At 40.8% G+C, this 20,725-nt stretch overlaps 2 protein-coding genes across 2 annotated transcripts in view; one reads left to right on the top strand and one right to left on the bottom strand.

Annotated features, from left to right (window-relative positions):
• Pno1 (partner of NOB1 homolog) lies at window positions 1–8,453 on the top strand. Its single transcript, XM_021210994.2, has 7 exons — window positions 1–256; window positions 428–577; window positions 2,173–2,256; window positions 2,417–2,477; window positions 2,648–2,765; window positions 7,180–7,250; window positions 7,775–8,453. Exons 1-7 carry the CDS (start codon window positions 53–55, stop codon window positions 7,840–7,842), a joined length of 756 nt encoding a protein of 251 aa, XP_021066653.1. The 5' UTR covers window positions 1–52; the 3' UTR covers window positions 7,843–8,453.
• A 3,669-nt stretch (window positions 8,454–12,122) lies between these two features.
• Window positions 12,123–20,725, bottom strand: part of Ppp3r1 (protein phosphatase 3 regulatory subunit B, alpha) — a 35,393-nt gene continuing 26,790 nt past the window's right edge. Inside the window, exons 3-6 of the mRNA XM_021210603.2 lie at window positions 17,909–18,085; window positions 16,766–16,825; window positions 16,197–16,381; window positions 12,123–14,237 (exon numbers count right to left, since the gene is read on the bottom strand). Of these exons, the coding sequence (XP_021066262.1) occupies window positions 14,190–14,237; window positions 16,197–16,381; window positions 16,766–16,825; window positions 17,909–18,085 (470 nt within the window). The 3' untranslated portion in view covers window positions 12,123–14,189. The remainder of the gene's footprint in view (window positions 14,238–16,196; window positions 16,382–16,765; window positions 16,826–17,908; window positions 18,086–20,725) is intronic.

The raw sequence follows: 20,725 nt of genomic DNA on the forward strand, positions 1-20,725 counted from the left end.
GCGCCATACAACCTCGCACGTGTTCCTCTAGTCTGTCTTACCCGGCTTGAACATGGCCGAGATGGAGACGCAGAACCCCGGGACGGAGGACGGCTTTACTCCCGTCACGCACAGAGGGGGCCGCCGGGCGAAGAAACGACAGGCTGAGCAGTCGGCAGCGGCGGGACAGGATGGAGAAGCCGGACGCATGGACACGGAGGAGGCGCGGCCGGCGAAGAGGCCGGTCTTCCCGCCGCTCTCGGGCGATCAGCTCCTGGTGGGGATCCGTACGGGGCGGGGCGGGGCCGGGCGTCCAGGCGAAGGGTCCGTTCTCCGTGCTGTTTGTTTGGTTTGTTGTTTTGGGGGTTTTGTTTTTTGTTTTTTTTCGCCTAGGCCCGCATCTCTCCAGTCGCCTCCTGAGTGTGTGTGTGTGGTGTGTTTATTGCAGACTGGGAAAGAAGAAACGAGAAAAATTCCCGTCCCAAGTAACAGATACACACCGTTGAAAGAAAACTGGATGAAGATATTTACTCCGATTGTAGAACATTTGGGACTTCAGATACGCTTTAACCTGAAATCAAGGAATGTAGAAATCAGGGTAAGGAAAGGGGTAACCATTTCGTAGCCTACCCAGTTTCAGCCTTCATAAAAGTAGAGAATGGTAGACGGTAGTACGTCAGTAGGTGGTGACTGTAGGAACCTACTTCAGTATAAGTGCTCTTTTTTTGGAGGAAACGTGTGTCACTTAGAGAAAATGTAAATTAGGTCCCTTTTTTTCTCCAGTAGATTTTCGGTGTCAGTGCCAAATTAACTTTCCCAAATCACAATGCTTTTATTATGGTATTCTAGCATCCTCGGCAGTTCTGAGGGATAAAGGCCAGACTACACCTGCCTTGCAAGTTGTGTTTGTTTCCACCAGTGTCTTTGGTGGCTCTGGTCTCGGGAGAAGGCTGCTTTCTCTGCTGTCTTCTTACTTCAGTTCCAGTCAGCTTTCAAGAGAACTCAAGCTCTCTTCAGAAGTTTACACATTTCTGTTGTACTTAGCTGCCTTGTTTACTGCAGGGTCATGAGTTTGTGTTCTGAGTATTTGCTGATACCATACATCCCGCGATAGCTTGACATACACCACATCATTTGTTCTTTAAGGTATGACATAGATGATATACACCCATACACATGCGAGTGCCAGAGGACTGGGCAGTGGTGAAAAAACTTAGATCCTAGATATTCATAGGACTTGCTGAGCGTCACACAGGGTGAGAACTAGAGTCTGGGGCTTTGTTCTTGTTTTTGTTTGTTTGTTTTGTTTTGTTTTGTTTTGAGACTAGGCTACACTCTGTAGCCCTAGCTAGCCTGGAACTCAGAGAGCTGGAACTCAGAGAGATCTGAAGGGTGTGGGACCTAAAGGCGTGCGCTGCCATGCCTTGCTGGGGTCTGGTTTTGAGTGTGAATATCTGAACACAATCCTGTGTGCTTCTAAATTTGTCAAGCGTGTAATCTCTTCAAATGGATAGTGAATTTCTGTGGGAGACCCAAAGGAATATTTTAGAAATTAGATCTGTGTTTGAGTTTTTAGTACCTTAATTTCCTCATTTGTTTGCACTACATAATATTCAGGTTGTCAGAGTGAAGCTTAGAGCTAGATGTGTACAGCATATCATTACAGTGGTGGGCATTCTACGAATAACAGTAATCTCTGCAGTTCAAGTAATTACTTGTAGACAAGATTCCTACTTAAGCTATTCTGATTTCCTCAATACCAGGCGTGCAAGTGTTCAGAACTAGACTTGTTGATTTGGGAGACAACAGCATTGAAATGGTCCTTCATGGCAGAAAATGTCAGGCCTGTAGGGGAGGGGCTGTCTTGGAGAGAAGAGGACTCGTCTGTAAATTTAAGAGGGGGGCAGGATGGGTATGAGCCCTTGGAGTGTGCTAGAGGAATGTTGCCATTAACCTGGACCAGTCGGAGTATGTTTAGTCACCTGAGAGGGTGTGCGTGGAATTGCCCAGCTTTGGAGTAGGCGTGTTTCTGGTACAAATTAAAGAGAGTGCTTTATCCCATATAAAGGGGGTCTTACAATTTTGGGGGAGGGTAGTTGATGGTGAAGGAAATTATAATAGAAATAATATTTCTAGTATTTGTTAGAATGCTCTCTCTCCTTTTCATCCCCTCCATATCTTCACTTTTTCTAGACTTGTAAAGACACCAAGGATGTCAGTGCCCTGACAAAAGCTGCCGACTTTGTGAAAGCCTTTGTTCTTGGTTTTCAGGTGGAGGTGAGTGATCTCGTGAGACTTCCAAATACACAGTGTGGACATTTTCCAAACGTTTAGTCTTTTCTTTGTGGTACCTGAGAAGTTCAGTTCTAAGTGCTGTCCTTGCTTCTGTAGGCTGTGGCCCTGAAGCGGCCTTCAAGCATTTCCTTTTGTCTTGTAGGATGCACTTGCCCTTATCCGGCTAGATGACCTCTTCCTAGAGTCTTTTGAAATAACTGACGGTGAGAGCATGTATGAACAGTCAGCCTTTGTGTTTCTCGTTGCATTGTGTTGTGATTGTTGTCTGATAGCTTCCATTGAGCTGTATTACTAACACTTGAGAAAATGTATATTTAGTGTGGCTTAGTAGGAAAAGTCAGTAGCCACCTGATGGTGTGTCTTTCTTCTTTAGTTAAGCCCCTAAAAGGAGACCACTTGTCAAGGGCAATAGGAAGAATCGCTGGTAAAGGAGGAAAAACCAAATTTACCATAGAGAATGTCACACGGACACGCATTGTCCTGGCGGATGTGTGAGTATCTGTTCTGGAGGGAAATGACATAATTTATATTTGATCTTATTAGTTTCAGAAAGGTCATAGCCGTTATATTTGGTGTATTCTATTGTTCTTTCTCTGTATTGGGATTGAATGCAGAACCTTGTGTGGTCTGGCCAAGAGCCACGCCTGCTGTATAATGCTGCATGGGGACCATGTTCTTGTTGGAGCTTTGTGGGCATTTGGTTCTAGGTGAATACTCACCAACCTTGAAAGACTGATGACTTCATCAAGGACATTTCAGTAATCACATTTTTTTTCCTTAGCAAAAAAAAGAAATATTTAGAACCACTGTTAATTTATTACAAGGGAAGATTTTCCTTTTAGAGAAATCTGGTAAGTCATTTTGGGAAGTACAAGACGTGGGTGTTTGGGATGCCATCATGAAGCTCTCCTTTTGAACACATATCTGTATTTCAGGTAGGGGACACCTACACCCTTATAGGAAGGGAGGCGTTGCATGCTGGGTAAGAACAGTCTTTCAGTTGCAAGAGACTGTAAATAAGATGGTGCAGGCTTAGGTGAGGATGCAGAGCCGGGAGGACCTCTCCGAGGTTGAGCTGTTCAGAGGTTGGTGTCAGATAGGTGGTAGCCTCGAGCTGATAGAATGTGAGGTTGGCAAATCGGAGGTGACAGAGGGTCTGAGGGTTTTAACTTAGTGCTATTTTGCTATAATGGTCATTATTGAGGCTACATTAACGTAGACATTTTTATTCTTTTTTTTTTAAACATTTATTTATTTATTATATATAAGTACACTGTAGCTGTCTTCAGACACACCAGAAGAGGTTGTCTGATCTCATTACAGATGGTTGTGAGCCATCATGTGGTTGCTGGGATTTGAACTCAGGACCTCTGGAAGAACAGTCAGTGCTCTTAACCATTGAGCCACCTCTCCAGCCCCCGACATTTTTATTCTTAAGGGTAACTTTTGTATTATATTGGTGGCTCTGTACTTGCAACCAAATGTATTATCATAGTTATACTCTTTTATGGACTGGGCCTTCAGAGTCTGAAACATGAGCTCTTTTCTACTAGAAATTTCAAAGACATGGAATTACAATATTTAAAATGGCTGAATGGAGCCTAAAAGACTTTGTTGGTTGAGAAATCCAAAGCTAGGACCCACTTGTAATGGACTTGGGGCTAATTTGTCATTATCTTTGTAATCCACAAATTTAAGTGTCTCAGAATTTACTGTAAAAGGTGTTTAAAGCAGGGTATTTGTGTTCCGCTTACATCAGTAAAATGAACCTATCGGCACAGTCAGCCTAATGGGTTGTTCAGCATAGCTCAGTGCTGTGCAGGGTCTGTGTAGTGGGGGCTGCGCTGCGCACATTGCCGTAGCCCCGCCATGCCCACAGTGCTCACCATCAGTCCCCCCAGGAGTGCATCATTTAATCAGCCCTCTGCTCCAGTGGCCATTGCTCTACTTGTATCACTGATTTCCAGAAACTCACGTGAATGGATACCCAGTGTGTATTTAGCATTGCTTTGAGTTTCTTTGTTAGGTTGGGTGCAACAGTAGGTCCTTGTTTTTATAGCCAAGTAGCGGTGTAATTACAGTTGATGGACATCTGAGATGTTTCACTTTGGAGCCATTATGACCAATGCTGGTGTAAACAGTAATTTGTTGTTACATTTAAAATTTTTTGAGATTATAATTTTTTTTTAAAGATTTATTTATTTATTATATGTAAGTATACTGTAGCTGTCTTCAGACTCTCCAGAAGACGGCGTCAGATCTTGTTAAGGATGGTTATGAGCCACCATGTGGTTGCTGGGATTTGAACTCTGCACCTTTGGAAGAGCAGTTGGGTGCTCTTACCCGCTGAGCCATCTCACCAGCCCGAGATTATAATTTAATTACATGTCTCCCTTCCCTCTAAACCCTTCTTTGCTCTTTCAATCGTATGGTCTTTTTTTAAAAAATGTTCCCGCCTGTATATATGTATATATACAATGTATGTGTATACACATATATTTCTAGATATAAGCTGTTCATCTGCTTAATGTTACTTGTGTGTATGTTCAGAGCTGCCCTCGTGGTATTGGATAACCACTGGTGTGCTCTTCCCTTTGGAAAACTGTCTCCCACTCCCAGCTTTCCTCGGTTGCTTGTAGCTCTTTATGTGCGGTTGAGGCCCTTTGACTTTTCCCATCTACTTTGGCATGTCCATTGCTGTTGTCCTTGCTGTATGTTGGTGAGACTTTGAGTCACTTCTGATGTTAGTGGGAGATGTAATCTCACAGTAACCTCCCTGAGCCTCTGGCTGTTACAGACTTTCTGTGTTCTTCAAATGTTTCCTGAGAATGGGGTTCTGGTAAGTATATCCATTGGACTGAGCTTCACAGCTCATTGGTCGTGGCTTTCTGTAGTGGTCTCTGTCCATTGCACAGACAAGTTTCCTTTATGAGGGGTGAAGACCACACTTAACCAGGCTAAGTCTGGTGTTTTTATAAAGTTGTTATTACAACATAGTAGAACATGAGCAAGATACAAAATTAAAGACAGTTTGCTTTCAGATACATTTGAAATACCAGAGGGAAGATAATGTTGCCTATGTTTCCTGAGACCTTCATGCATCTAAACAAACACACAGTAGGAGTGGGCCTTTATGAGCACCTGCCTCATCCATGCTGGGCTTTTCCTGGCTTGATTATGTGCAGGTTTATGCAGGGAACCACAGCTGTTACAAGTTCATGAGCACAACTACCCAGACCTGGCCAGAAAGCAGTGCTTTGTGGCAGATTTCCGGCTTCTGGCTCTTAGGTTCTCTCCATCTCACCTTTCCAGGTGCTCCATAAGCCACATGGGGAGGGCAGGTGATATGGGTGTCTCGTTCAGGGCTAAGCATTCTGCAGTTGCTCATCTGCTGCAGTCTGACCAACTTGGAGTCTTTAACCAGCATCCACTGCAAAAAGAAGCTTCTCTGAGGGGGGCTGAGAGCTGGGCACAGATCAGTATTCAGAAGGCAGTGTGTTGCTCTACGTAGGAAAATATAGCGTAGATTCTCCCCAGGTCTTATGCCCTCCCTGGCAAGGTTTTGACCAAATTTTTAGTGCTGGGTATGAGTTTCATCCTGTGCAGTGAACCTTAAATCCAGCCCCATTATATTCATGAGCCTATCTTGCAAGGTTGGTCATTATTGTAAGCTAGTAGGGTTCACAACTGAGAAAAACCTGGTAACTTTTCTGGCCTGACAGCCTGTGTATCATCTTGTATTACTAGGCAAGCTAGTAAATAGAGGGGAAGCTTCCAGGTGATATCAGCTTGGTTTCTCTGTGTCCGATAACCAAAGTGTGCGGTGTGTTCAGCAGTAAGATACTATCAAGGGAAATAAAGTCCCCATCCAGCAACCTCAAACTCAGTGTCTCACATCTAGCATTGGGCTTTTCATTTGATATTCTTTGGAGTCAGAGAGAAACATTATATCCCCTAAGTATATGGTGATGTATAGTTTCATTTATATATAAACTTAGGAGCTTCTAAAGTAGTTTTTCATAGATTTGTAAATTGAAATTAAAAGGTGCTTTAATTTCAGTCAGTGTTACAGTTATGGGCATTCAGTGAGCATCTACATGGTCTAAGCTTTTTTGGTTTCTGTGTCCTTTCCATATTGTGTCATCCTCCTCCCCATCCTTATCCCTCAGGATGAAATCCAGGGCCTCACACTAGGCAGAGATGTGTGCCTCTGAGCTACACCCTAACCCCTAGGTCTCCTCATGACTTGAAAGTTCCTTTCCTGGTGTACAATGGGAATAATATCTTCTTAGTAAAACTCCTTTGAGGACTATATGAGCAAGCACAGAGGACTTACTGGATGGGAGCAACTAGTAACTAGAAGTGGTTTGTTTTGTTTTTTATAATCTGTGTTAGGATGAATAGGTTGTATGGAGGTAGGGGACAGCCTGAAAGAGGAGAATTAGTTCTCTCCTACCAGGTGGGCCTCCAGGAACAAACACAGGTTGTCAGGCTGGGTGACAAGTATCTTTACACACTGAGCCATCTCTCCCTGCCTGTAACGAGTAATCTGGGAGTGGTGGTACATATCTGTAATCTCAGCCCTTAGGAGGCATACAGGAGGACCATTGCATATTTGAGGCCAGCCTGATCAGCATTATAAGAACTGGCCAAGAAAGAAAAAGAAAGGAATTCTTATTTTATTCCTAATTATTTGTATTTTTGGTAGTTTCTTTTGTGGGGATATATAATTTCTATGCCACAAATCACTCATTCTAGAAGTGGTTTTAGAATGTGTAGAACACTGTCCACCATTACCTTCACCTTCAGCTCAGGGGCTGGATCTACTGGGATTTTCCATAGTTTCCCAGGATTTGATATGGACATGCCTTTTGTGACTAACCTGGCTCACTTTATTTCTTTCAGGCACGTTCACATTCTTGGCTCTTTCCAAAATATCAAGATGGCAAGAACAGCCATTTGCAACCTCATCCTAGGTAATAGGATATTTCTTTGGCATTTTTTTCCTTTGGAACGATGGGAAACAGAGGAATTCAAGCCATATTTATAAAGCAGCTTTCATATTGATAAAGATACCAAATAGAAGCTGAAGAGTTGGCAAAGAGAAAAACCACTTTACTTAGATTCCATTTGTTAGAGGAGTGAAAGGGTATATTGGGACTGTCATTAAATCTCTTGCATTCCTAAGCAAGTCCACAGAAAACCCATTCCAAAGTAACTGAAAGCATTACATATTAGGGTCTATAACATGAGGCTGCTGCACATAGCCGGTCAACTTGATTGATCCGGTTAATCTAGATCTGGAGTCATAGCAACTTGCTCAGAAGAACTGGCTGTATTTTTTCTAGTGTTCTGGGCTGGCTGGCTGGCTTGTATTTGAAATAGTCTGTTTACAACTCTGTTTATATTCCTTAGGAACGCAAAGTATTTGTCTTCTATGTGTGTGTTTCTATGTGTTTGAAAATATTTGAATATATAATCTGCTTTTTTTCTTAAACAGGAAATCCTCCATCAAAGGTGTATGGCAATATCCGAGCTGTGGCCAGCCGATCAGCCGATCGGTTCTGATTTCCCATGAACCTGTGAGGTGTTCACATAAAACCATGGGAAGAATTTCTCAGCCACTTACAGATCAGGTTTCTTCTCAGCTCTCGGCCAGAGCAGAAGCAGAAAAGGAAGGTTTAACGGGATTTGTACTCAGCTGCTTCCAGGATCATTTAAATACAGTACTGAAAAAAGTGTAGGTAAACCACATGGAGCAAATTCACAGTTTACAACCCTATCATTTAGAGGTAACTGCTTGCTTACAACTCTTTGGTTGCAGATTTACAGCTAAATTTATAAACTTATATAAACTCTGAAATTTTTAATTAAAAATGAATCACAATTCTTGGTACTGCTGGGCACTATGACTATTTCAGGGTTGAGTCATGGCAGAAACTTGCACTATTGAACTATAATATGTGCTCATCTTTGCACTTCCTCTACAATTTATAAAATGAAAGCCCTGCATCACGTGGCTAATAAATGTTATTTTTCAAATAATTAAAGATGTTAGACATATTTCTCTTGTGCAGTAAAGGTAAAAATGTAAAACAATTCTCCCAAGAAAACTGTTCTCTACACAGCATATTCTACTAGTGTCTGTGTATATGAATTTGATTCTTCTTTCTTTTCTTTTCTTTTCTTTTCTTTCTTTTTTTTTTTTGTCTTTTTTGAGACAGGGTTTCTCTGTGTGGCCCTGGCTGTCCTAGAACTCACTCTGTAGACCAGGCTGGCCTTGAACTCAGAAATCCGTCTGCCTCCCAAGTGCTGGGATTAAAGGTGTGCGCCACCATGCCCAGCCTTTGATTCTTATTTCTTAAGTTGTTTTAGAACACACTTCATTAAACATGTAACTTAGATACTACATTCCCTTGTTTCTCAAAAGCCTTAACCAAAATATTATAATGATTGGAGGTCAGGGAATTCAAGCAATAACTAAAAGTAGTAGCACTTTTTTCTAACGTTTTAAACGTTTTTTTTATGAGTGTTTTGCCTGCATTTAGGTATGTGTACCATGTGTATACCTGGCATTCCCTAGAGGCTAGAATAGTTCATTAGAACCCTCAAACTAGAATTACAGATAAGGTTGTGAATCCCATGTTTTCTGGGAACTGAACCCAGGTTCTCTGAGAGCTTAGTAAGTGCTCTTAACCACTGAACTAGCTGGGGGGGGGGGGGGAGTGTGTGTGAGTATGTGTGTGTGTGTGTGTGTGTGTTTGAAGATAGGGTATTACTGTGTAGCCCTGGCTAACCTTGAACCAACAGAAATCCTGTTTCTGCCTCCAGAGTACTGGGATTCAAGGTTGTATGCCTCCACGTCCAGCATAGATTTTATTTTTATTATGTGGACAAGTGTGTACTATGTGTGTATGCCTACCTTGTGTGTAAATGTTCCCCTGGAGCAGTAGTTGCAGATGGTTGAGACCCTGGTGTGGGCAGTGGGAATTAAGCTGTAGTCCCCTGGAAGAGCAGCAAGTACTCGTAAACACGGAGACATCTTTCCTGCTTCTGATTTTTGAGACAGAATATGTAGCCCAGGCTGGGTCAGTCTGGTGCCTTAACTTGGCCTGTGCCAGGGTTACAAATGTGTGCCATCATGCCGTTTGGTAGTTTTGTTAAGCTTGGGCTCCCTCTTGTTAGTGGGAGGTATTACTGTCTAGACCTTGGATACACCATCTACCAACAGGACATTGCTGGAGTGTCTCACCAAAGGAGAATGTTTAGTAGTAGTATCATACCTCGTTATTGGGACTTGTGAAGTCTGTAGAGCATTTAAGAGATACAGACCCACTCTCACTTTGCCCAGTGAGTGACTCAAATTCGTGATGTACTTTTCTGGGAAGTGAGGTCTTTATGTCTTAAAAACCTTTCCAGTGTCTGAAATGATCCATGGCTAGGCAACAGTGTTTGGGTTTAATTCTAAGGAATTGAGGCAGATAAGAATGTAATTTTTTCCTGAGGTTTAGTGTTTGTATCCCTCCTTCCTGAATACTACTCTGCATTCAGAAGGGATACAGTGCTAGAGAGTAACTCTTTGATAAAAACAAGTGAATAAATGCATGCATCTTGCTGGTAGTTCATCGTAACCTGGACTAAATAACTCCCTTAATATCTTGTGGCAAACAGTGCAGCCAGCCTGAAAGCTGAGTGCTTTCTGTGGCACTCACTGCCTGCTGTTCAGCACACCTCTTAGCTGTACAGCCACACTATCTTTTGGATCCTCTGCATCCATCACAACTCTTTTACCATGTTTTACTTACTAATACATTGGCTGGGTTAAAAGACAAGGTAAAGCTATGGTACAATTTGGAGATTCCTAGATATTCCAGATTTGGGCTCCAACTCTTGTGCTGCTTAGCACTACTGATAGGGGTGGAAGTGACTCAATTGTTCTGTTCCAAGAGCTACATTATGATGGGGCAACTCAATGTTACATTTTCAAAGCTTCCACAGCCAATTCTGTAAGTTACAAAGTACCTATCATGTAAAATACTTGCCTTGGGGAACCATTGCCTATTTGGCCAAAGAAACCACAATCACCTGGAACTTACAAAGGAATCAGCTATAAGGAAGGAAAGATTGCAGGAGGACTTAAAATCTCTAAATATGAGTCTGGAATGTGGGTTTTCAAATACGGAAGCCATTTTCTTTGTACACTCTGAACTATCAAGGAAGTAAATCTTGTCTACACCTTTCTAAAACATTCTGCACATTAAAAATGTTTAAATATAGCTTTCCTCATTAACTAGTGTAATTGGTATACATTAATACAGCTTAACTGTAATGTGCAACCATCATGAAAATGCTGTCTTCAGCAGCTCTGTACAAGATTTTAACATTAATTCCATTTCTCCCTGTTGCCCTTGGCACAAACTGTTCTGTTTGCCTCTAGAAATGTTAGTATTCCATGGAAGTGGAGCTGACTCACTTAACAGAGCTTATCTATGTTAGAGCATGTGTTAGATCACCCATTCATCTACAGAATACTTGGGCAGCTTCCAGCCTTTGGCTGTTGTAATGAGGCTGTGAACTGAGTCCCTGTGAGTTCAGCAGTAACAAGGAGGCAGCCCAGACATCTTTGACACTATTCTTTGCTTTGGGGATGAGAGAGAACAGTAATACAGCCTAATGCTTATGTGGATCTCACTGTGACTTGGCATTTGCATTTCCTTAATGACAGTGCTACTGAGCCTCATTTCCTGTGTTTTAGGGACCACTTGTGTATCTATATTAATGTCTGTTCAAGTTCTTTGCCCACATTTTAATTAGGTGTTTTGTAGATATTTGGATGGGATTACTAATCCTTTTTCCTATATGGTTTACAAGTACTTTCTTCTACTCTTAAAAGAATTTTCATTTCACTCTAAATTTTCTCTTCAGATCCTCTAAAGCATCCACACAGTTTAATGCACATGATCTTGAAACTGTTGAATTTGGTATAAACATACCCACCATCCTAAAACTCACTTGGGTGAGGGACATCACTTACCTGGTATGAGTATCTCAACCCTGTTACACAGTGCTGGACACACAAGGATTTTGTAGTAGTGTCAAAAGTAGGTTGGGCATGGTGGTACACACTTTTAATCCATCCTAGCATTGGGGAAGCAGATGCAGGGGGAATCTCTTGACTTCCGGCTATCCTGGTATACAAAGCAAGTTCCAGGACAGCCGGAACTACACAGAGAAACCCTGGATGAAAGTCTCAAATTTTCATGTTACAGTTATAAAAAATTCAATAATCCCAGCACTCAGAAAGCTGAGGCAGGATCACAAAAATTCAAGACCAGTTTGTTTAGTGAGACACTGCCATGAGAAATAAATGAAATTAGAGCACGTATTATCTAGGAGCCATGTATTTACTATTTAGTGAACAATCAATGACACCCAGGTGATACTCAGAAAACCTAGATTTGTGCAAAACAGGCAAATCACTGTGTAAAGCGGTTTTATTCTGTAACCAGGGAAGACAACAGGCATGGAAGAAGGGATGAACGCTATTGAACAAAGGAAGTGCAACTGGGTAAAGGAAACCCAAGAGCACCAGTTACTGGATATGGATGGGGTTGATGTGAGAAGCCAGCCAAACCCTCAAGGCACTTGTAGTAGGCCCAGGTCAGGGGAATGGAGTCTTGGGGACTTTGCAACGTTTAGCATTCTTGATTGTTCCAGATAAACAACTAATTTCACCTGTAGTTTATGGTTTAGAACAACAGAACATTTATCCACGTTTTTAAAACCCTAAAAGCATGGACAGGATTATTAACTATAGTAGCACATCAAAGGTGACAATACATTCAAGCCAAGTTTCAAATATTTTATTTTCTTACTCATACAGTATGAAGTTCTCTAAAGATTTCACAACATGACATGTATCATGCAGAAGAAAATTTAAACATTCAACATAAACCATGCCCTCCCCACCTCCCTCACACAAACTGAAAAAGAAGACCCCCTCATTCCCCAGTAAGGAAATAGTTTGCACTATTTTTTTCCACAACGCCAGCCAAGATATGCACAAGCAAGAGATATAGAAAGCATTTGCTAAAATATTTGTAACAAATAATTATGTACAAAAAAATTCACAAAAGACTAGTTCCCTCTTGAAGCAGAGCACATGGCGGTTGACACTGGGACAGATCAAACCACTGGCTGGGATTGCAAGCCATGTACTGATCCAGAGGGAGAAAGTAGTTTCATGGAGTGGAGATTTTCGTTTTGAGTATTAACATTTCCAAAGTTTGGCAACATCATCTTTTTAAATTATGCAGATTATGTAAACAAGAGGTACATTTTAAATTGATCTACATGCAAAACTCCATGTCATGCAGAGACACCAAGCACCGGGGTTTCTCTCACAGACAGAGCCCATGATGTGCAGCACTCAGTTGAAGGGACAGCGGTGGCAGGCAGGTAGACTCAATTTAATATTCTCTCACCTTGATTCAACCCACCCTTTACCATTCATGATTATAAAACCAATTGATATAGAAAAACTGTATAGGGAAGACTGCCATATAAAACTAGCCAGAATATCTTCCTTCCGATCAATAGTACCTTTGCAGAAAAAGGAAGGGATAATGTCAAGTGTAGAACATGACGTACTTTTATGTCACACAAATCTATTAAATCATCAGCCAACACTAGTTGTGCGGGCAAAACAACAAAAATCCATCATGTGCTATCTTGCCTTCTGGCAGAGAAATTTTAAAAATGTGAATATGGACAAAATCTGCTCTCCTATGGCATATAGATTAGCAAGATATTCCCCCATTTTAACCACAAGCGGAATTTTACATAAACATGTGCTCATTAAGTATCAGTTGATTTTTTTTTTTTTAGGTTAACTGTATGTCCTTGGAAGTACAGAAGGAAAATGAATCTATGATTTACAGTTCAGTGACAAGTATTTCACAAGTTTTCCCTTGTGTATAATGAAACAAATATTTTAAGCCATTACATGATTACTTTGGGTTTTCTTCACTAAATAATACATTTAAAAAAGTCACGACTGCCTCAGAAAATTCCTGACCTTTATAAAAATCACAACTGCTAATTACATTTTCTCAGGGACACTTAATAAAAGTAACAGTGACTACTTAAAAAGTTATCAGCCTGAAGCAGCCATAGTATATGCAGTTCTATGGACACAAGAACCCACTCTTGGCAACAGCACTGAACTAGACCTCCAACAGAGGTGGATTAAACGCTGCTCAGCAATAAGACACAGTCCCTGGAAAGAGATTCAGAGTTATAAATAAAGTTACAGACTCATTACAAAAGTGTAAGGTAAATAATAGGGCATTAACAAATGCTTTATCAATCTCTCAAAGGAGAAAGCACAGAGAAAGGAAAATAGCTGGCCTAATACCTGGCGCGAATTGTACAATCTTCTATCTACATATAAAACTGTGTGAAATAAAAGGAAGGATGGTTTATGTTCTGCTTGGCACTTTTGTACTCTAACATTTTGTTTCTGAATCAAGTATATTAAATTAAAGCCAACCTACTAAATATATAGAAAGCTACATATATCTATATATAAATATTTACATATGTATATATAGATACTTTCTTGTTATAAAAGATGAAGAAAAATAAATTAAAGAGCCAACCCCTTCCCTTTCTCCACCATACTGATATGCTCTTTCATGCTGCTGTCCTTCAAACTTTAAAGTGCTACACTGAGTTATTGAGAGAGTAGGAGTTCAATAACACTTAGTTGGCTTCATGAGGCTCATGTTGGAAAATGTGGCTTCACAGAGAAAAATACTTCCATTTAAATACACAGAGAGCATTGCTGGACGTCTTGAGCAGATCTTCAGAGATGGAGAAGAAAGCAAAAGTGTTGGGTGGTATTCTTCCAAGAGTCACACATCCACCACCATCTTTTTGTGGATATCTAGGCCACCTACAACCTGCAACAGACAAAAATGTAAAGTAAATCACGTCCTTTTTTGTTGTTGTTGGGGGAAGGGGGTCAACTTGACTCAGGCTAGAATCATCTGGGAAGAGGAACCTTGACTTGATTCCATCAGATTGGCCACGGGTCCGTCTGTGGAGCACTTTTGATTAAAGGATTGATGTGGGGGGCTCAACCCACTGTGAATGGTGCCACCCCTGGGCAGGTGTGGGCGGGGCAGGCCATGGGAAGTGGACCAGGTAGAGTACCCCTCCAAAGCCTCTGAATCAGTCCTGCCTACAGGTCCTACCTTGAGCTCCGGCCGGCTGGCCCTGACCTCTCTTCACGGTGGATTACAACGAAGCTTTTGGTCACTGTGTTTTATTACAGTCAATAGAAAAGTAGGATACTACTTTACCAAAAAGTGTAATTAAAAATATTATGTTTCTAAATAATCCAGGCTGCATGGGGGGGGGGGGTGTTGAGTCTCCCAGTTGATTTTTATATGACTTCCTCCTTATGTAACAAAAGATGTCCAAGTGCATGCACATCTGCATTTTGAGGTATACAGACTTGCATGAGCATGCTCATGCATATAGACTAGAACACGATGTAGAAGCCAAAAGTTGAAGCATCCTCCATCTCTCCCCAACTACTTTCTGGGACAGGGTCTCAGAGCTGGAGGAATGAAGTGAATGTGGCTGAGAGAAGGATTCTATGTGCTGCAGATGGACAGTGCTGGCCCCTGGGAGATGGGGCTGAGATGGGTAAAAAAAAGAGCTGAAAAGGAGCATGGAAGCAAGTTAATAAGCAATGATCCTCCAAGATCTGTGCTTCACTTCCTGCCTTGGCTTCTGTGCTCCTTAGATAAAGTGAAGATACCCAAGAAGGAACCTCAGCTAAGAACCATACCTCCATCACCCTGGACTCTGGGGCACTTTCTTGCTTCATGATTGAACAGCAGTGCCATCCCCATCCCACAGTAGGTGGTCCTGGCTGTGTAAGAAAGCAAGCTCAGCAAGCCTTGGGGAATAAGTCAGGAAGCAGTGCTTTTCCAGTCTCTGTTTCATTTCCTGCATCCATATTCCATATTGGAGTTCCTGCCCTGGCTTCCTTTAATGATGGACTAAAGTGTGGAAGTATGAAACAAATAAACCTGTTCTTCTCCAAGCTCATTCACATTCTGTTTGGTGTTTTATCACAGCAGAAACCAAACTAAAACAAGACCTGCTCTCCCTCAATGACTACTTTTCTTCCCCAAGATGCTTTCCGTCATTGTTTTGTGAGCAACAGGAAGCAAGCCAGGAGACTACTCCAGCTTCGAAGAGGGTGGTGGACTCTTGTTCTTACAGAAACCTGCTATGCACAACTCCCCCACAAAGGTCTACACTTCATCCTTGTCTGCTTTTATATAACATAGTCATGAACTTATGGGGAACAGGAGTGGAAGGGTATGGCAAGTAAGTTACTGGTGCTGTGAGGTGACAGCTATGATGGTAACAAGTCTGCCATGCAAGTATGAGGACCTAAGGTAGAATCCACATAAAAAGCTGTGGGTGGCAGCACCTCTTTGGACAGCCAGCACTGATGAGGTGGCGTGAGGTCCATGGGTCTTGCTGGCCAACTAGTACTGCAGAAATAGTGAGCTTAGGTTCCGTGGGAGAAGAGTTCGAAATAATTACCTGTATATGAGGCAGAAAGCTGATGACCTCCAGCCTCCACATACACAGATACTCGCCCTCACCCACAAATGGTATCATTCCTGTAGCATGTTATCAGATTGTTTATGTAACTAGTTCTTCAGAATAGTAGCTTTTAATTACCAGCACTTAAAACATATTCCAAAACTTGAATGTGGGGCAATTAGACAAAACTTAAAAGAATTTCAAAGCAAAATCTGCTTATAAAACTGTCTAGTAAACTGTCCTTCAAGTGTGTTAAAAGAGTTAATAAATGAATCAGCCTATTCACTTACAGCACAGAATTCCTCAAAGGATATTCTTCCATCTCCATCCTTATCTGCATTTATTATGGTTTTGTCTACAATCTGCTGTAATTGTGTATCTTTCAGATTGTTGCCCACCATCATCTTCAACACCTGGAAGAGTTCTCCATTGGAAATATAGCCATCTTTATCCATGTCATAGATACGAAAAGCAACTAGGAAAAAAAGGGGGAGGGGAGGGAGTCATTGCAATTAAAAGGCAAACAACAAATACTTCAAATGAAAAAACTGCTAGCTGATGAAGATGGCGCTTTCTAAAATAGACACTACATGCACAGTCTGCCTTAACAACTGATTACAAAGTAGAGCTACGGAATGAAGACTACCTAGGCCAAATAACCAGTATAGCCTCCGGCATGTGCTATATGGCTGGTCCCTGAAACATCCGCTTTCCCACTATACCACTAAAGATGGCACATTATTCAAATATACTAGCTGCAAATATCATAATGACTTCTATTATGACTAAAAAGTCTTGAAATGGTTTTGGAAGTCTAAAATACATCGTGGAACAGCAGTTTAAGAAAGATAATACTTACACCTCAACTTCTGTTCCTTATCGCCTTTGACACTGAACTGAGAGACTCCTTCAATGAATTCTAAATAAAAGTAGAAAATGTTTACAAATCACAACTTGTAATTTTTATGAAGAAAAGCAACATTCAAAAGGCTATTTCTTGTACAAAATATTAAAAGTAGTAGTGAAAAAAATCAATTATGTCAATTTTTAAAATTTATTTATGTATATGAGCATTCCATAGCTGTCTTCAGACACCAGAAGAAGGCATCAGATCCCATTACTGATGGCTGTGAGCCACCATGTGTTTGCTGGGAATTGAACGCAGAACCTCTTGAAGAACAGTCAGTGCTCTTCACTGCTGAGCCATCTCTCCAGCCCACAATATTGTCAATTCTTAAGGCTCCATACACAAGATTTTATTTATTTGAACTTTTAATTTTGAGTTGTCAAAATTAACCAATTTGAATTTTGTGTTAAGACCTGTAAGTCATTAACACTCTAATACATTCTTTAAGGATGTTTATTTAACCAATTTCTTTAGACTATGATAAGAAAGACTGTACATTATTTTACTAAAACAAAAATCATACTGTTTCCGTTCCAAATTTCCAAATCATGTGAACAGACTGTTGCAAAGTTCTTGAAAATTAATTTCTTTACTATCTGGCAAACAATAATTCATAAACAAAAATAAGAACATTGAAAACACAAGTTACACGTTATTTAGAAGTCTAAGAGCAAAAGTAAAATGATATATAAATTAATCAATATTTACACAAAAGATTCCTTGGTGTCTGGCTAAAATAGAGCAGGCCTGGGCTACCAAAACTGACCAGTATAGGTCTCAGTCTTTAAGAAGAATATAAAAAATAAAAAACAAAAGTGCAGCTTTTAATATTGTTAAGCTGTCCTTGAGTAAGAGTAATCTTTTTAAAAAAAGGAAATAGTCAATGTTCTTTTTTGTGGTAGATTACATGATAACAGATACCCTGATAATTTATGAAGCAAAAATAAAGAGTAATTAAAATCTAGGTAACACAGATTTTCAAGTTTTAGCATAATCTTTTTATAAGATCACCAAAAACAGAGACATTTTAAAAAATTCTAGTTTCATTTTGATGAAGTGCTGCAAGCATAACTTGAAAACCCAAATGGCCATTACCTTTGAAGTCTACTTCTCCATTCCCATCGGTGTCGAATATATCTATTACCCGCTGTACTAACGGGTTCTGCTGCAACTCAGGCAGAGACATGAACTCTTCCACGCTCAAAGAGCCAGAATTGTCCAAATCCAGCTTCTTGAATCTCTTTCCTAGCCTTTTAATCTCATCAGCATCAACTGAAACGCAAACGAAGAAAGTGGCAAAACTTTAATTTTCAATTTGATCTACGTTACACATTTCTTCTAAGTAAGTACAACTGTTTTCCATCCCTTGCATTTCTTTGGACCTCCCAAAGAAATGTGTATCAATGGCGTGCTGACAGCCAACGACCCCAGGGTGACACTGCTTTACCAAACTGATCATGGAGACTGTGACATAGGCTGAGTCACTCTGTCCTCTGCCCCATGACACCTTAATTTACACCTTCATTATAGAGTGTACGTTTAAAATATAAAAACATATCCAAATGGATACTGTAAAAATTATCTATGGTACTAAAGTACAGAACACACCACCAAGGGACGGCACTGACATCTACTGTAAATCAAAAGGAATGTCAGGAAAATGCCAATTGATGGCTTTATAAAATTTCTCCCAGTACTGATGCCCAGGACAAAACCCCACCCACCCGATGGGAATGTATACAGCACAACAAATCTAGCACAGATTAGCCTCGTGTATCTTAAAACAATGCTCAGAACATATATACGTTAGTAGATAGCTGCATCAAATCACCTAACTCTCCAAGCTTGCTTTGTGATAAATAGTGGAACACATCATGTAATCTGGTAAACTATGCCCAAAGCACACTGTAGAACAGGGTCTTCACAATGGCAGCTGGGAACTACAGTGCACTGCATTGTCTAGCATTCTCAGAGTATTAACAGAATGTGTGTTGGTGTATATACTACTTATCTAAGGGAAGACGGAAAACTCATTTCGAAAGCATGGCACCTGCCCTAACTACCTAGAACACTTAAAGCCAGCTTGGAAGGAAAGCCATCAACAGCGCCTGGGGAGGAGGACAAGAGAGAAAAAGAACAGTTGAAGACCAGAGAACACAAACGTGAAAAGCTAAACAGGAAATGTAGTTCTCTTAAGGCACTGAGCAAGGGAACATGAGTACCATCTCCAGAGAAGCGGGCATCCGAGCACCGCCTCCTACTGCCCCAGAGGAGGAAGCACACTGCAAAGTAACACATCAAACAGGACTTCGCTTTTTGAAATGCTAGTTGTACAAATCTACCATCCATGCAGACGTCTCTGTGACAGATTAACCTCGATCCTTTTACTACCCTTAAGTATTTAGCACAGCCACAGATCGTTACTTTGCGTAAGTACTGGCGCATGTATTTACCCATATGATACCACCTTTCAAAGATTCCATTCCGCCTTTAAAAACACATTAATTAATTAAACATTAAAAATATTAAGAAGATCTTCAATCTATTGTGCTTCTTAATGTTTCAACAAACTGTGGGCATGTAATTCTGCCACCTTTTAAAAGAATAGCTATGAAGACATTAAATTTTCTTTCAAAAAAGAAAGATGTTCTTCTGAGACAAGGTTTCACTATATAGCCTTGAGCTCAGAGATCTGCTTGGTTCTGCCTCCGGAGTGCAGATTTCTTTTTAAATAGCTTACCTATTAAATATAAATTATGGTGAACTGAAGCGACCTAAACAAATGCCACACTTAGGCTAAAGATTTCTTAAAAGCAACTGACTGATTAAAACTTCATATTTATATATTTTTAGTATTCTCCAGATATAGTCTAAACTATCTTAGACCTTAAGTATTCCTTATATTTATCTCTGTCCCTGACCTAACACCGTACTGATGATCAGGCTTGGGGCGTATTAACTCAGGAGACCACTGGCTTCCAGTAACCCAAAGCTAGAGATGTCATCAGATAGCGTCTGAGGTCTACAGCAATGGTTTCCCTATTTTACTGTAACCCATCTACCACAGATCCTCATCAATATATTTGGTAAAATACATTAATTTTCTAGCTTTCTTTTCCTTTGGAGCTATTAAGAAAAGAATAGTGAATGTGTTACTCGGCATAACCTAATTCTCTGTGACTGAACTAGTCAGTTGTGTTTGCATAGAGAATAAACTATATTACCATTGGAGTCAGAGCTATGATTTACATACACACACAGAGGGGGAGAGGGAGGAGGAAGATGTAAAGGGCTTGTTTCTGTCTCATTCACTCCCCCCCACAACATCAATAACAACAAAACCCCCAAAAGACAAAAAACAGGGTTTCTCTATGTATTCCTGGATATTCTAGAACTTACTTTGTAGACCAGGTTGGTTTCAAACTCAGAGTCACCTGCCTCTGCCTCCGAAGTACTGGGACTAAAGTTTCGCATCACCACCGACCAGCCCTACCTACATGAGTGTTTTTGCAACCCAACTTCTGACTCAAAGGATTATCTACTTTCAGGAAGTCACTCACTAGTCAGCACAAATACCATGCAACCAGAGGTCTCTCTGCTTTGCAAGGTGAGGAGTTCTCCCTGTGGCCTGGGCTTCCTCTGTGGTCAACACTCCCCTGTGTTGTTCTAAACAGGTTTTCTGGCTTTTCTTTTAACATGATACTCATTGAATGGTCTCAAGAGAGAGGCCCTGAAACAATATATTTCCCTCCTAAATTGTAAAAAACCTCATGTGCCCCAGGAAGACACACTTACAGGCAGTCTTAGAGTACTGGGCTATCTTATGAGATCCCAAAATTGTGAGATAAAACTTTCAATACAACACGGAGGATCAAAATATCCCAGGATGGAAGCAAGGAAACTACCATAGCA

Source organism: Mus pahari, chromosome 13 (assembly GCF_900095145.1).
Source record: "Mus pahari chromosome 13, PAHARI_EIJ_v1.1, whole genome shotgun sequence".
Taxonomy (NCBI): domain Eukaryota; kingdom Metazoa; phylum Chordata; class Mammalia; order Rodentia; family Muridae; genus Mus; species Mus pahari.